Source organism: Orbicella franksi, chromosome 15, assembly GCF_964199315.1.
Source record: "Orbicella franksi chromosome 15, jaOrbFran1.1, whole genome shotgun sequence".
In the NCBI taxonomy this organism is placed as follows: domain Eukaryota; kingdom Metazoa; phylum Cnidaria; class Anthozoa; order Scleractinia; family Merulinidae; genus Orbicella; species Orbicella franksi.
The window spans coordinates 5,854,679-5,869,520 of NC_138159.1; the positions used below are offsets into that span (position 1 = coordinate 5,854,679).

The following is a 14,842-nucleotide window of genomic DNA, read 5'->3' on the forward strand; positions in this document are numbered from 1 at the left end:
TAGTTAATGCTAGGGTGGCAGTGGAAACTCTCGAGTAGGCAGTTTGTAGTTACATGTGTGAAAACATTTGCAACGCTAATGTGGGGACTGGGAGTAACTCTGTATCACTAGTTATATATAGACTATGCTAAGAATCAAACATATTTTGTGAATAGCTGCTTTCCTCATATACTCACGTTGTCTAGGGTTGTGAGAGCTGTCTAGGAGGTGTGAGAGGTGTAAAATTGAAATATACACGTAGAAATTAATAATAGGTCATTAGGGATGTCCCCCCGGAAATTGCACTTAATGAAGCAGCTCACTGTGTTTAATTTTTAGAAGCCTGGGGCTTAAGGAAGTATAAAGAAAAACTGGTAGCTTCCTTTCCATCTTTTGTGTGTTAATTCCCAAATTGTGTATTTCCATAGCAACCCTATTAAGGAAATATTCTTTTTCTGTGATGCTATGACATTAAGACTAACTTACATATATTTTACAAATGTATTATATTTTTGAAGAAAAGATACGTATTGAAAAAATGTTCGTATTAAGAATAAGGGATTAAAAACACGATGTTTTTGTTGTTCCACTTCATTTTCCCGTCTATCCATTCCTTTGAATCAGCCTATTAGATCGCATCTCAAACTGAGTTTCAAAAAAGTAAGGTGAAGTCATAAAAGAAGCATCAAAAACACATCTGCCGAGCGAAAAAAACCACGGTACTTGTTTCTAATAAACAGATACAAAAGCACATAAAATAGAATCCGATACAACCAGTTTAATTTTAAATGAATAATACTGGGGGACGATTTCAGTCATTAACAAAGGACTGTTTGAAGAAAAGTGTAAATCTTAACGGAAGGGCTCTCTTTACACACTTCGTAATTGCAAACAATTTCAATGATTGAGATTCCAAAACCAAAGGAGGAGTTGTTGGAGTTACTGTCATGGAGGGAGCACGAGAAAGGTGGGAACTCGCAGCTCGTATGATGGCAGCAGCACCAACTTCTTTCAAAGTTATGATCGGGACTTCGGCAGGCTCGAGCTTCCATAAAGAACTGGGATCACAAAGAATTGAAAGAGATGAAAATGGCATGCACAATATTATTCAGTGTATTGACACGAAATTGGTAAATCCATTCGATCAGTACGAAGGAGAAAAGATGCCATTGATTAATATCGCCACTGGGACAGTTGCACCACCTGAACTTTCGGAATCTTTGCTCACTGCTAAGGAGCAAGGCGAAAAGGCAATGGGAGAGTTTGTCCAAGCCAGGCTAATATCTGACAAGGAGAATTTCTGGGATCCTTGGAGAAAATCAACATCAAAACCTTTCAAAGTCTGAACAATCCTGTTGAGCCAAGTAAGGTCTGAAGACAATCAGCCTCGACGGTCAGGTGTATAGTAGACTTCTTGTTGTGTCCAAGGACCGTGACATTAATCTATGAGAAGTGCAGCCGTATGAACTTGCAACTTTTCCCCTTGCATTAGCCAACATGGATGGGTCTCTGAGGAAACCAACCAAGAGTACTATTGGAAATGGGCCGGGCAGTCTTGCCAGGAGCACACTTCCTGCTTACAGTCTTCACCAAACAGCATACATAGCTAGTGACCTTCTGGCAGTAATTCAGATGTTGTCAAAAAGAGAGATGCATTCGGAGAGCTATCTGACACAATTGCAGTAACTATTATTACGATACGATACGATTAGATACGATATGATAAGATAGTACGATACAATATTTTATTTAACGTGGGATTAACGCTTATAATAACAATAACAATAACAATAGCAATAGCAATAACAATAGTAATAATAATAATAATAATAATGTCTATTGTCGTGTCAATTACATCTAGCAGTGGAGAATCCCCACTGCCAATAGGAAACGCCTAATTAGATATATCTAAAAATAATGCACAGAAAAGTCCTATACGAGAAATCAAAATTATGAGTGACAAAGATGGCAGCCACTACATCCATCCATCTTAGCCAATCGGCTAGTTTACAGGTAATCCACAGCCCTACTATATTCTAAAAATGAAAACTAAAAATGTACAACAATTGATTGTATAAAACTATAAACGCAAAGAACTAAAAATCTAGAGAATCAAATCACAATAAATTCCGATATCAGTTCGAATTTTGTTGTTCACTTTATTAGTTCCTACTTTAGTTCTAATATCGCTCTTTTGTTAGCTGGTTCCATTTCTTTGCGGCGAAATATCTCCATGATTTGAGACCATATTTAGTCGTGTTAATTTTCGGCGAAGAAAGGATATAGTAATGTTGAAGATTATCCTTGGATGAGCGTAAGATGATAAGATCTCTAATTGCCAATGGAGCTTTGTGCGATATACAATTGTTTACTGTCAATAGCATGTCCTAGATTCTTCGAGTTTCCATGGATGCTCGGAGTCTGATTCTTTGCAAGAGATCTTGATAAGATGCACTTTTATTTTTGAAGACGTACCTTAAAGCCCTTTCGTTGACTTTATCGATTTTAGCAGTGTTTCTTTTTCCGCAGTGGTGCCAGACTTGGTTGCAATACTGAGTTAAAATATGGTAGTATAAATGCGCGGTATAGCGATTTCTTAGTTTTAGATAGTAAAATATTCTTCATTCTGCAACAATTATTGCTAAATTCCAGTTCGCCAGTCAAGTCCATATTGTCCCAGACCGATATAATGTAGAAGACTCGATTAAGTCGGGAGAATCTCAATGGACGGCCATAGATTCAGAGCAGAGAAACCAAGTTCCCTGCCAGTCTCAAGCGTTATTTGTCCAGCAGAAAAACCAAATCTTATTTGTTGACGTTTCTACTTTCTAATTGCATTTGGTGTGAGAACCTTCCCGGACAACTCAAGGATGGTCAAACACTCATTCTAGCATCACAAGATGGGCCAGCAGTGAAAGTGACTAAAACGTACGTTGAACAGAGAAGATATAATTCCTCTCTATTCCGACCACGAGGAAGCAGACAGTAGGATGCTTGTGCATTGCGAATATATTGCAAACCAGTCATCAGACATCAACAATTCTTCCAAGAGGATCATCGTTTTTTCTCCAGACACAGATGTAGCAGTTTTATGTTGGCATCACTTCAGCCAACTGTCCATTCAAGAGCATTGGTTCCACACAGGCACTGGAGGAAACAGAAGGTTCATTCCCGTGCACGAGGCTGTGGGTCCAGATGTGTGCAATCTTTTACCGGCTATGCATGCTTTGACAGGATGCGATTCCACGAGTAACCTAAACGGCATATGCAGAAAGGGAGGACTCACTACACTGAAGAAGATAAAGATGACCCTGTTGGACTGAAGAGCCTGGGTACAGACTGCATAGTCATGAGCGATGAAACGTTGATTGTTTGTGTTAAATTTATCGGTCTTCTACTTCAAATTTGAACCATTTCAGGTACAAACTTTTTACCAAGAAAAACCTGGAAAGCGGCTAACTTCCGCCTACTGAAGATAGTGGATTGTATATGTCAAAAGGGCCAACTATCGATGCTTCATTTGGAAACATGCCCGAGACAGGAGGCTTTCACTAACATTACCAGATGGAAATGGGTGGACTAAGGATGAGTGGGGACATCTTGTTCCCAAATTGATGGAGAAAGATCCAGCTCCAGAGAATTCCTTGGAAATGACTCTGTGGAGGAGTAAGAAGGATTTCAATGCAATCACTAGTGGTCTCCCAATTGGTTTATCTACTCTCGCCTCTTCGCTCAAACTACAGGGTTTTAAAAGAAATAAATGATTTACTCTACACTTTTCTATGGAATGGTAAAGGCGACAAGATAAAACGGAAGGTAATGATCAATGATTTCGGTGGTGGTGGCCTAAAAATGATTGATATTAGTTCCTTCAATAAATCCCTCAAAACCACATGGATTAAAAAATATTTAGATAACAACAATAAGGGAAAATGGAAAATCTTTTTTGATATAACCCTAAAAAAATATGGCTGTCAAAACTTTTTTTCCTACAACCTCAACGTTAGAGACACCCTATCGACAATAACAACTTCGGGTGCCTTTTTAAAAGAACTATTAGGAATCTGGGCGGAAGTTAACTTTGAACCTGAAATAACATCGAAAGATCACTTTCTGGATCAACAACTTTGGCATAACTCCCTAATAAAGATAGCCAACAAAACAGTTTTTTTAAAAAATTGGTTCACCAAGGGAATAACTCGGGTGAAACATCTTTTAGGACCGGACAACAACTTTCTCTCGTTAAATGATTTCCGCTGTAAGTATGAAATAGACCCTCGCCCTCTCAGCTTCTACGGATTAATATCGGCTGTAAAGTCTCTTCCGACTGATTCTAATTTTCAAGATTTACAGAACACCGACCACGAATATGAGCCACTTACAACGAGAATTTTGCAGGTCAAAAAAGCAACTACAATAATATATAAAAAACTGATTAGTAACAAGAGTTTAATCCCAGAGTCAAGTCAAAAGAAGTGGCTAGAGGATTGTGGCCTACCAATAAATGACAACATAAGTTGGAATACTGCCTATCTTTTAGCTAAAAAATGCACAAAGAGCACTAAGCTGATAGAGTTTCAGTTTAAATTCTTACATAGACGTGTACCAACCAATAACTTTTTATTTAGAATAGGTCTACAGGGCGATGAAAAGTGCAGTTTTTGTCACACCTCCTCTGAGTCAATAATTCATCTTTTTTAGTCATGCCGCCAAACACCTCACTTTGGGAATAAACTTACTGAATGGCTGAAAAACTTAAATTTACTTCCTAGAGATTATGCTTTGACAAATATTACTGCTTTGGGTCTGAGGCCAGATATCTTTCAATTTGCGCTTCTTATAAATTACTGCTTTCTCTTAGCACGATATCACATATGGCTCGCTAAAACAAAAAATGATCATCCAAATCTTACACTTTTCATATGCACACTAAAATTACAATATGAGATAGAAACAAAAAGTGGAGACACGAAGAAATGGAAACCTCTTACAGGATATATGAGGATTTAATTAATATTTTAGATTATATTTTCTGTAGGGTTATCTATCTCCTACCCATTAATCTATTTCTAATCTCCTGTCAGATGCATAACTCATTTTACTTTTAATGTACCACATGCCTTTGGTCTGTTTTTTTATGTTTCTGTACTACAACCTCAAGCTGTAATGATAACTAGCTATTTTTCTTCTCAGTTTTTTTTTTCTTTGCCCCCTGTCGTCACTGTATTTCTTAATTGTGTAAGTCGTGTAACTGTATTTGTTAGTAATGTAAGTCGTTTAGTTATTGTAATTTAAATAGTGTAAATAATTAGAGCAATATAATGTAAATAGAGTTAGTGTTGTAAGTAAGCATTGGTTTCCCTTGTGTTATTGCAAATAAATCAATAAATAAATAAATAAATAAATAAATAAAAAAAACATGTTCTTGCGGAGAGTTGGTCTCTCCTGCACGACTGATAGAAAATGAATGCAGCAACCTCCAAGAAAATGACGGAGACGAGGAGCTTTAACCCTTTGTATTATTTGAATTGTGATGTCATTCACGTGTGCAATAACGGCATGATTGAAAAGCGCTAATTACGTAAGTAAACAATTTGAATGCTCTACTTGCCATATAAATTTGATTACTGTTAAGTAAATACTTTTGAGGATACGGCAAAATGAGCGACCCCTCACGTTCACGAACGAGGAAAGCACAGGTTAAGTGATTACTAAATGGGTGCAGTGACCATATCTAGGAGGGTAAACTTTTATTTTTTTCCTGAGATAGACGTACATTTAGATAAGTTATAAGCCTGTTTTTAAATTTAGAGACGGGACTTCCCAACGCTACGGGCAATTTAAGCTTCAAGAATAAGATTTTTATTTTATTTTGGATGTAAAATGCCTCGTATCTTCTGTGTAAATTGTGATATTTTTCTCAATAGTTTTTAATTGATAAGTGAAAGTAACTTTATACAAAAATAAGAACAAAATGCCCTCTCCTAAAATACCCTCTCCAAAAAGACGTTTAAGATTGTGTACAGATAAAATGTACTCCGCCATATTGACTTTCTCCGTTTTTGTCAATTTTATGACGTCATAATCTGATCACGTGACTTATTATAACCATCATCATGTTATCCATGGCATAAACTCTATCCTGTGAAAATTTTGTATTGTTAGACAAAATCTGCTGATGGCTATAGGTCATAAACTATTTCACCCCTGGTCCCAGATTGTTGTAAAAATCACTTTAACAAACAGCATAGATACTCTGGAGGGGTGTACTTTGTGGTGCTGTAAATTACCATGGCCCACTTAGCCAGCTCCACTGCCACCCCATTATTTTTCCCTAAGGTCTAAAGAACATTGCTGGGTGACTCAAAGTTTGCCAGCTTGTCGAGTAAACGAAATCATTTTTTTACCCCCTTTCCTAGCGTGGGCACCCGGACTATATAGTGCGAAATTGATTCATCGATAGATCATTAAATCATTGACAGTTTCTTCAGGATTGCACCTGAACTTTTTTTCTTTTGAGATCAAAGGGGCTTTTGCTCAGTGGAAATCTTTCTTAATCCATTTATGCCCATTATCTTAGCATGAGGGAGGGGACGCTAAATAAAAGAGGCCAGAATTTTTTGCAATTGAGATTACCGGGCCACTATTAGTACAGTTCAAGGGGGCTTATATCCAAAGGCGAGGAGGAGTATCTTAACTGTATATTAAGATGCTGACGCTAGATCCAGTTCTCCATGAGACTCCGAGGGTGAGAAATGTTTTCTTTAAGGAGCTCAGTCACTGTTTGCGCGTATTGAAAAGTTTTGCCTAAATTCTTTAAATTCGTTATTTGTAATCCGTGTTAAATCTTCTCCATCCTTAGCCATCCTTGTTCCTTAATGGTTTATCATTATCTATTTGGTGTTTTTCCATCTTATCAAACTGTTATTTTTAGGTTTCCTTCAAGTTAAAGGTAATTTTGTATGTGGCCAAAATAACTCAAAATACTGTGACTGAGCCCCTTTAAGATTTCAGGCGACACTCTTAAATCCAGCTCTCTTCAATATTTCTGGTACTGTGGTCGAGTACTACACGTCTCTTGGGCCAAGTCGCAACAAAACCCAATCAAAGCAACATTCATCAAAAAAACAGTAAACTGCATTTTAACACCTTTATTGCCTTATTACTTTAATAATCATTGCTCGCTTCATGTGCTATTAAAGATAGCATTGCGTCTACAGGTGCAAACGTCTACAGGTACTAAAGTATAACTAAAAAGTCGCTTTCCGCGCTCAACATGCAACCGAGGAAAAGAATATTCATTCATTTTCGGCCGTTCCATTGGTGTCCAACAGCAACATTCCCTGAGTTGGTTCCCTGTTGGCCAACATTACCAGCGGTGTTGCCAAAGTGCATCTGACGTTTGCCGTTCCATTGGTGTCCAACAGCAACATTCCCTGAGTTGGTTCCCTGTTGGCCAACATTACCAGCGGTGTTGCCAAAGTGCATCTGACGTTTGCCGTTCAATTGGTGTCCAACAGCAACATTCCCTGAGTTGGTTCCCTGTTGGCCAACATTACCAGCGGTGTTGCCAAAGTACATCTGACGTTTGCCGTTCAATTGGTGTCCAACAGCAACATTCCCTGAGTTGGTTCCCTGTTGGCCAACACTACCAGCGGTGTTGCCAAAGTACATCTGACGTTTGCCAGGCTCCTCCAGCTCTGTTTCTATCAAAAAAAGTGCCCAAACATTCGAAAAAAATGTTTCGTTTAGGTTTAGAGGCATTATAGAAGTCTTTACAGGAAACATGTCAGAAGGGAACAAAGGAACAAACCAACAAGACTTATTATGTAAGCAAACAGAGCAGCTATCAAGATATTAAACAGTTTTCTACAAGTTGTACACACCTCCTCGGCCGTAGTTGTAGTGGCCGCCGTAGCCGCCGTGGCCGCCGTTCCATTGATTTCCAACAGCAACATTCCCAGAGTTTGTTCCCTGTTGGCCAACATTGCCAGCGGTGTTGCCAAAGTGCATCTGACGTCGGCCAGGCTCCTCTAGCTCTGTTTCTATCAAAAAAAAGCGCCAAACATTCGAATAAAATGTTTCGTTTAGGTTTAGAGGTATTATAGAAGTCTTTATAGGAAACATGTCACATAGGAACAAAGGAACAAACCAGCAAGACTTATCATGTACGCAGATTTGAATCACGCAAATTTGAATCATGCAGGTAAAGTGAACAACGAACAAGTCTGAATAAGATACGACACATTTACGCAAAAGAAACCACATTAGCGCGAGTAAAAGTGCTACCTGGTTAGCAAGTGTTCAGTACCATTAAACCCAACTGAACAAACTAAATACAGTACTAGTGTTGCTTTAAAAGGTAAAATAAAAACACGGCTGCTAGCTACAGCAATAAACTGACAGACATACCGGTCATGTGGTTCTCCAGATCCTCAGCATCACGTTGTGAAGGTGAAGGAAATGACATCGCCAAACCCAAAGAGATGAAGAACAAAACAAGGCACTTCATTTTCCTTCAAAAGTACGTAACAGAAATTAGTAGAATTCTGCTAGTGTGTCAATGCAAATGCTGCAAACTGATTGGCTGAGCTATTGCACTCTCTGTAATTTAACAACTTAGTATTTAACAACTGAAAAATAATTTACCGTTATGTTACGAGTATCAGTTCCACGTACACATCCGCCTGTTTCAAATAAAAATTCAGTCCGGCGCGCGTGGCTGCGCGAATAAAACATCAAAAGATTATCATTCGGTCATCTGCCTCAACGCTCATCACCTCAAAGAAATCTCTCACGATCTCATATACTAATAATAATTAACTAGTTTGTGATAGTCGCAGAACATGCAACGCAAAAATCTCGCCTTTTGCTAGAAAAGGCTTTCTTGGCAAAAATTAGGCTTGTTTAGCGTCATGGCAGCCAAAAAACCTGAATAACGGTTTAAAACGGTATCTTTTGGCGAAAATTTCGTATTCAAAGGGTTCATAATTTGATTCTGTTTGAGCTCTCTCTTAAAATGTTTCATGCAGACTTATTGTATTCCGCGAAACCAAATGGAGTGCGTTACAGAAAGAAACTCAGAATTCTCCCAGTTTGCCAAAAGCTGGTGGCTTAAAATTGAACGCACATGTAAAATGTAAGGTAAAATCTAGTAACAAGAATACTTACTGGGCTAGAATTCTCTCCTTGAAGGTCTTCCCTTAAAGTGCTCTTTCGAGATAGTCCAAAACTTCTCAACAGCTTAGTTCCCTGTGGAGAACTGAATGTTGTTTGTTCCTCTACCTTGATTTAAGTAGGCCTAATGATAAAACTTTTGAATACGAAATTGACAGCTGTAAATTCGAAAAGTCAAATTATTAAAGCTCAAGTTGCAACCGCTAATACCTGCCGGCACGTCTAGAGACTGAAAAACAGCGCATGCCCAGCTACATTTGTTTGGGGTAGCCTTCTTAATATTTATTTAACGAAAAATTTTCATCGTGCAGGAAAAACTGAAAATTTGTTCTTATGGCAAAATCTTTAAGAAATTTCAGGTCATCAAGAGTTAATGTCTTACCAACAGTCTTGCATTCCTAACGTCAATTTTCGGGTTAATGTGGCGTGTAAAAATTACGCTCAAAGATTAGAGTTCTAAACAAAAGATGACCAAAAATGTGAGGAAGCAGGGTCGACTAGGAAAATTTGTCATCTGCTCTTAGGGGAATTTAATAGCCTTTTAGTTCAGAATGTTTTTAGTGACATTTGAGCTCCAAATTCAAAGGACAAAGCATGATGATTCAAAGAAAACTTATACCACTGCCAAAACTGATATTTTCACACTAAAGTGACATCTCAAGGAAACATGTTATTAATACGCCCAATTTGGTATCCAAATAATGCTTAACTATTGTTCATTCAATTGTCTATAAGCTAGAAGCTTGTTCCAACGGAAACGTGCAAGCAGAAGATAAAAGAAGGTCGTGAATTAATATTAGAAAAACCTATTTATTCAATGAGATTTTACAAAAGCTGTAAAATTGACATTGCGAATGCAAGACTGGTTGTTAGTCTTAGCTTGACACTATCACGGTTGGACTTATATGTTTCTTAAAATATCTATCGTCAACCAAAATTTCCAGTTGTTCTCGCGCGACGAAATTTTTTGATTAAAGAAGCCTTCCCTAGACAAATGCAGCTGGGCATGCTCTGTTTTTATGTTCAATACGTGCAGGTACGTTTTGGTGACTATAAACTGAGATTCAATAATACTTTTTTTCAATGAAATGTTCAATAGCTTTAAAATTAGGCCGGTTCTTAGAGCGCGCAAAGCATCAGATCAATTTCATGTCTCTTTAAGTATTTCAAACAAAACTTATTCAATTCCTTGATGGACGATTTTCAACCAACTCATCACTTATTCCTATTTTCGAAGCCCAATTTCTTGAAAGTTTTCGATTTCATTATTTCAAAGAGCCAAGTCGTTTCTTAGTTAAAAAGCGGTTATTTCAGATAACCAATAGTGATACACCTATGTAACAAGTAAAAGCTACAAACAATAGTCTTTTGTAGATCTATGTAAATATTCAACTTAATTTTTTTAAATAGGAGTTTTCATTTCGGTAATCATTAAGGCTAATGTTGGTACAGGAAAACTACGATCAACGAGCACAGATGTTAAGAAATTAAAAGGTTTTGATGTAAGGTGTACTAGGCAAGTTTGTCATCTGCTTCTAAAGGAATCATTGTTTCGTTCCGAAAATCAGCTCTCTTTTGATTAAAATTGAGCTTCGACACGGCGAAACGTGACCTTTGAAACAGGTTAACAGATAACGAAAAGGAAGGTTGTCAAATTATAATACTGTCACATTTCAAGCTAATAGGATAATTATTGCACAAATATTGGTATCGAAATATTGCTTTATTATCGTTCTTTGTTATTAAAGTCACTCTTCTAACTATTCTTCCGATCCGATATAGTCCAACTCTTCTCAGCTTAGCTTCCTGTGGAGAACTGAATCCTGTCTGTTGCTTTGCCTTGATTTAAGAAGGTCTAATAATGAAATTGTTGAATACAAAATTACAGCTGTAAATTTAAAACTTATTGAAGCTCACGTTGCAACTGCCAATACCTGCCGGCACTTGTAGAGATTGAAAAACAACGCATGCCAACCTACAGTTATCTAGGACAGGCTTCTTAATATTTATTTAACAACAAATTTTCATCGAGGGGGAAAAACTGAATATTTGTATTTAAACAAGAAACTTTAAGAAGCTTCAGACTCTCCAGAATTAATATCAAGTCTTACAAGCAGTCTTGTATTCCTAACGTCAATTTTAAGTTTCATGTTGTGTGTAAAAATTACGCTCAATGATTACAGTTGTAAACAAAAGATGACAAAAAATGTGAGGAAGCAGGGTCGACTAAGCAAGTTTGTCATCTGCTCTTAGGGGAATTTAAGAGGCTGTCTCTGTAAAAACCGACCACTGATTTTACTTAGAAGATTCGATTTTTCTCTTAAGCTGGGATTTTGAATCCCTTACCTAGTCAATCAATAGAATGAGTTTTATTTGATTAAAAATTCGAATTGAAGTTTTCTAGGATTGATTGAAGTTCGGTCCGCTAGACACAAGCTGCATGCCTACCGAAACTGGAGAAATAGCACATATTGCCTGCGTTCTAAAAAAAAATAATATTCGCTTAAAAGTCCCAATTCGTTTTTCCAACCATAGATATATCAAAGCAGTTTGTTTAGCCATGTTGGAATTATAATTCAATGTTGTTCCTTCAACGGTTAAAAGAAGATTTTCTACCCGTTAAATCGAATTTTAAACCAAACGCGAAAATAGCTCTACTTTGAAGGCACGTAACGGTGTGGGAATCAATGATGTGATACTCACGGGAAGATTGGGAACTAAAACACCTGTTGTAAACACAAAATGGCCGTGGCATTTATCAGTCCTTCCTTGGCTCCCCGGATCAACATTTGCCGTTTATACATGTATGTGTGCCGAGAGTTGTCCAAAAGAGTGCTTCTACAAACCTTTCAAGAGGACTCTACACGATTAAACCGGCTTCGAGGAAAACAATGGTCAGTAATACAAAGAACATTGAAGCATGTGACCGTCACGCTCGACAAAGATGAGGATCCCATAAATGAACTTTATAGATACAAACCCACAGCTGGAAGGAAAAGCTGGCAGTTTTAATGCTACCTAGGTTTCAAGGATCGCTACAAAGGACCAAAACTTTTATCTTGAAGCCAGGTAAAAGACTTACGTGAATTTATCGGAGCACTTAACGAAGGCGAGTGTATTAGTTACTCGCTGGAATATTTTCCAAATTTCCCGAACTTTAAGCGGTCGTTAGTTTTGAAAACCTAGTGGGCAGACATATTTTATTATTGTTTTAAATTAAGGGACATTTATACTTTCTATTTATGTGGTTCAGCAGTTTCAAACAGGTGCCAAATTTTTAAAACGTGCCTTTAAAGTAGAGCTATGTTCGCGTTTGGTTCAAAACTCGATTTAACGGGTAGAAAATCTTCTTTTAATCGTTGAAGGAACAACATTGAATTATAATTGCAACATGGCTAGACAAACTGCTATGATATCTCTATGGCTGAAAAAAAAATTAGGACTTTTGAGCGACTATTATTTTTTATAGAGCGCAGGCAATATGTGCTATTTGCCCTGTTTCAGCAGGCATGCAGCTTTTGCCGAGCGGACCGACCTTCAATCAATCCTAGAAAACTTCAATTAGAATTTTTAATCAAATAAAACTCATTCTAGTGATTGACTAGGTAAGGGTTTCGAAATCCCAGCTTATGAGAAAAATCGAAGTTTCGAAGTAAAATCAGTGGTCGGTTTTTACACAGACAGCCTCTTAATAGCCTTTTAGTTCAGAAATGTTTTTAGTGACATTTGAGCTCCAAATTCAAAGGACAAAGCATGATGATTCAAAGAAAACTTAAAATACTGTGAAAACTGATATTTTCACACTAAAGTGACATCTCAAGGAAACATGTTATTAATAAGCACAAATTGGTATCCAAATAATGCTTAATTATCGTTCATGCAATTGTCTATAAGCTAAAAACTTCTTCCAACAGAAACGTGCAAGCAGAAGATAAAATAAGGTCGTGAATCAGAATTAGAAAAACCTATTTATTCAATGAAATTTTACAAAAGCTATAAAATTGACATTGGGAATGCAGGAATGGTTGTTAGTCTTAGCTTGACACTATCACGGTTGGACTTATATGTTTCTTAAAATAGCTATCGTCAACCAAAATTTCCAGTTGTTCTCGCGCGACGAAATTTTTTAATTAAAGAAGTCTACTCTAGACAAATTCCGCTGGGCATGCTCTGTTTTTATGTTCAATTCGTGCAGGTACGTTTTGGTGACTGTAAACTGAGCTTCAATAATACATTTTTCAATGTAATGTTCAATAGCTTTAAAATTAGGCCGATTCTTAGAGCGCGCAAAGCATCAGATCAATTTCATGTCTCTTTAAGTATTTCAAACAAAACTTATTCAATTCCTTGATGGACGATTTTCAACCAACTCGTCGCTTATTCCTATTGTCGTAACCCAATTTCTTGAAAGTTTTCGATTTCATTATTTCAAAGAGCCAAGTCGTTTCTTAGTTAAAAAGCGGTTATTTCAGATAACCAATAGTGATACATCTATGTAAAAAGTAAAACCTACAAACAATAGTCTTTTGTAGATCTATGTAAATATTCAACTTAGTTTTTTCAAGAGGAGTTTTCATTTCGGTAATCATTAAGGCTAATGTTGGTACAGGAAAATTACGATCAACGAGCACAGATGTTAAGAAATTAAAAGGTTTTGATGTAAGGTGTACTAGGCAAGTTTGTCATCTGCTTCTAAAGGAATCATTGTTTCGTTCCGAAAATCAGCCCTTTTTTGATTAAAATTGAGCCCAAAAACGGCGAAACGTGACCATTGAAACAGCTTAACAGATAACGAAAAGGAAAGTTGTCAAATTATAGTACTGACACATTTCAAGCTAATAGGATAATTATTGCACAAATATGGTATCGAAATATTGCTTTATTATCGTTCTTTGTTATTAAAGTCACTCTTCTAACTATTCTTCCGATCCGTTATAGTCCAAATCTTCTCAGCTTAGCTTCCTATGGAGAACTGAATCCTGTCTGTTGCTTTGCCTTGATTTAAGAAGGTCTAATAATGAAATTGTTGAATACAAAATTACAGCTTTAAATTTAAAACTTATTGAAGCTCACGTTGCAACTGCCAATACCTGCCGGCACTTGTAGAGACTGAAAAACAACGCATGCCAACCTACAGTTATCTAGGACAGGCTTCTTAATATTTATTTAACAACAAATTTTCATCGAGGGGGAAAAACTGAATATTTGTATTTAAACAAGAAACTTTAAGAAGCTTCAGACTCTCCAGAATTAATGTCAAGTCTTACAAGCAGTCTTGCATTCCTAACGTCAATTTTAAGTTTAATGTTGTGTGTAAAAATTACGCTCAATGATTACAGTTGTAAACAAAAGATGACAAAAAATGTGAGAAAGCAGGGTCGACTAGGCAAGTTTGTCATCTGCTCTTAGGGAAATTTAAGAGGCTGTCTCTGTAAAAACCGACCACTGATTTTACTTAGAAAATTCGATTTTTCTCTTAAGCTGGGATTTTGAATCCCTTACCTAGTCAACCACTAGAATGAGTTTTATTTGATTAAAAATTCTAATTGAAGTTTTCTAGGATTGATTGAAGTTCGGTCCGCTAGACACAAGCTGCATGCCTACCGAAACTGGAGAAATAGCACATATTGCCTGCGTTCTAAAAAAAAATAATATTCGCTTAAATGTCCCAATTCTTTTTTTCAAC

The 14,842-nt window shown here is 37.0% G+C and overlaps 2 protein-coding genes across 2 annotated transcripts in view; one reads left to right on the top strand and one right to left on the bottom strand.

The window, feature by feature from the left end:
• LOC145469714 (E3 ubiquitin-protein ligase TRIM45-like) overlaps positions 1-14,842 on the top strand; it is a 322,349-nt gene that overhangs the window by 187,905 nt on the left and 119,602 nt on the right. The gene's annotated exons all lie outside the window — the stretch shown is intronic.
• On the bottom strand, positions 7,094-9,474 carry LOC145469799 (uncharacterized). The gene is made up of 5 exons (XM_081453609.1): positions 9,151-9,474; positions 8,629-8,701; positions 8,392-8,495; positions 7,866-8,024; positions 7,094-7,685 (listed from the first exon to the last, which is right to left on the bottom strand). Exons 3-5 carry the CDS (start codon positions 8,489-8,491, stop codon positions 7,282-7,284), a joined length of 663 nt encoding a protein of 220 aa, XP_081309735.1. The 5' UTR covers positions 8,492-8,495; positions 8,629-8,701; positions 9,151-9,474; the 3' UTR covers positions 7,094-7,281.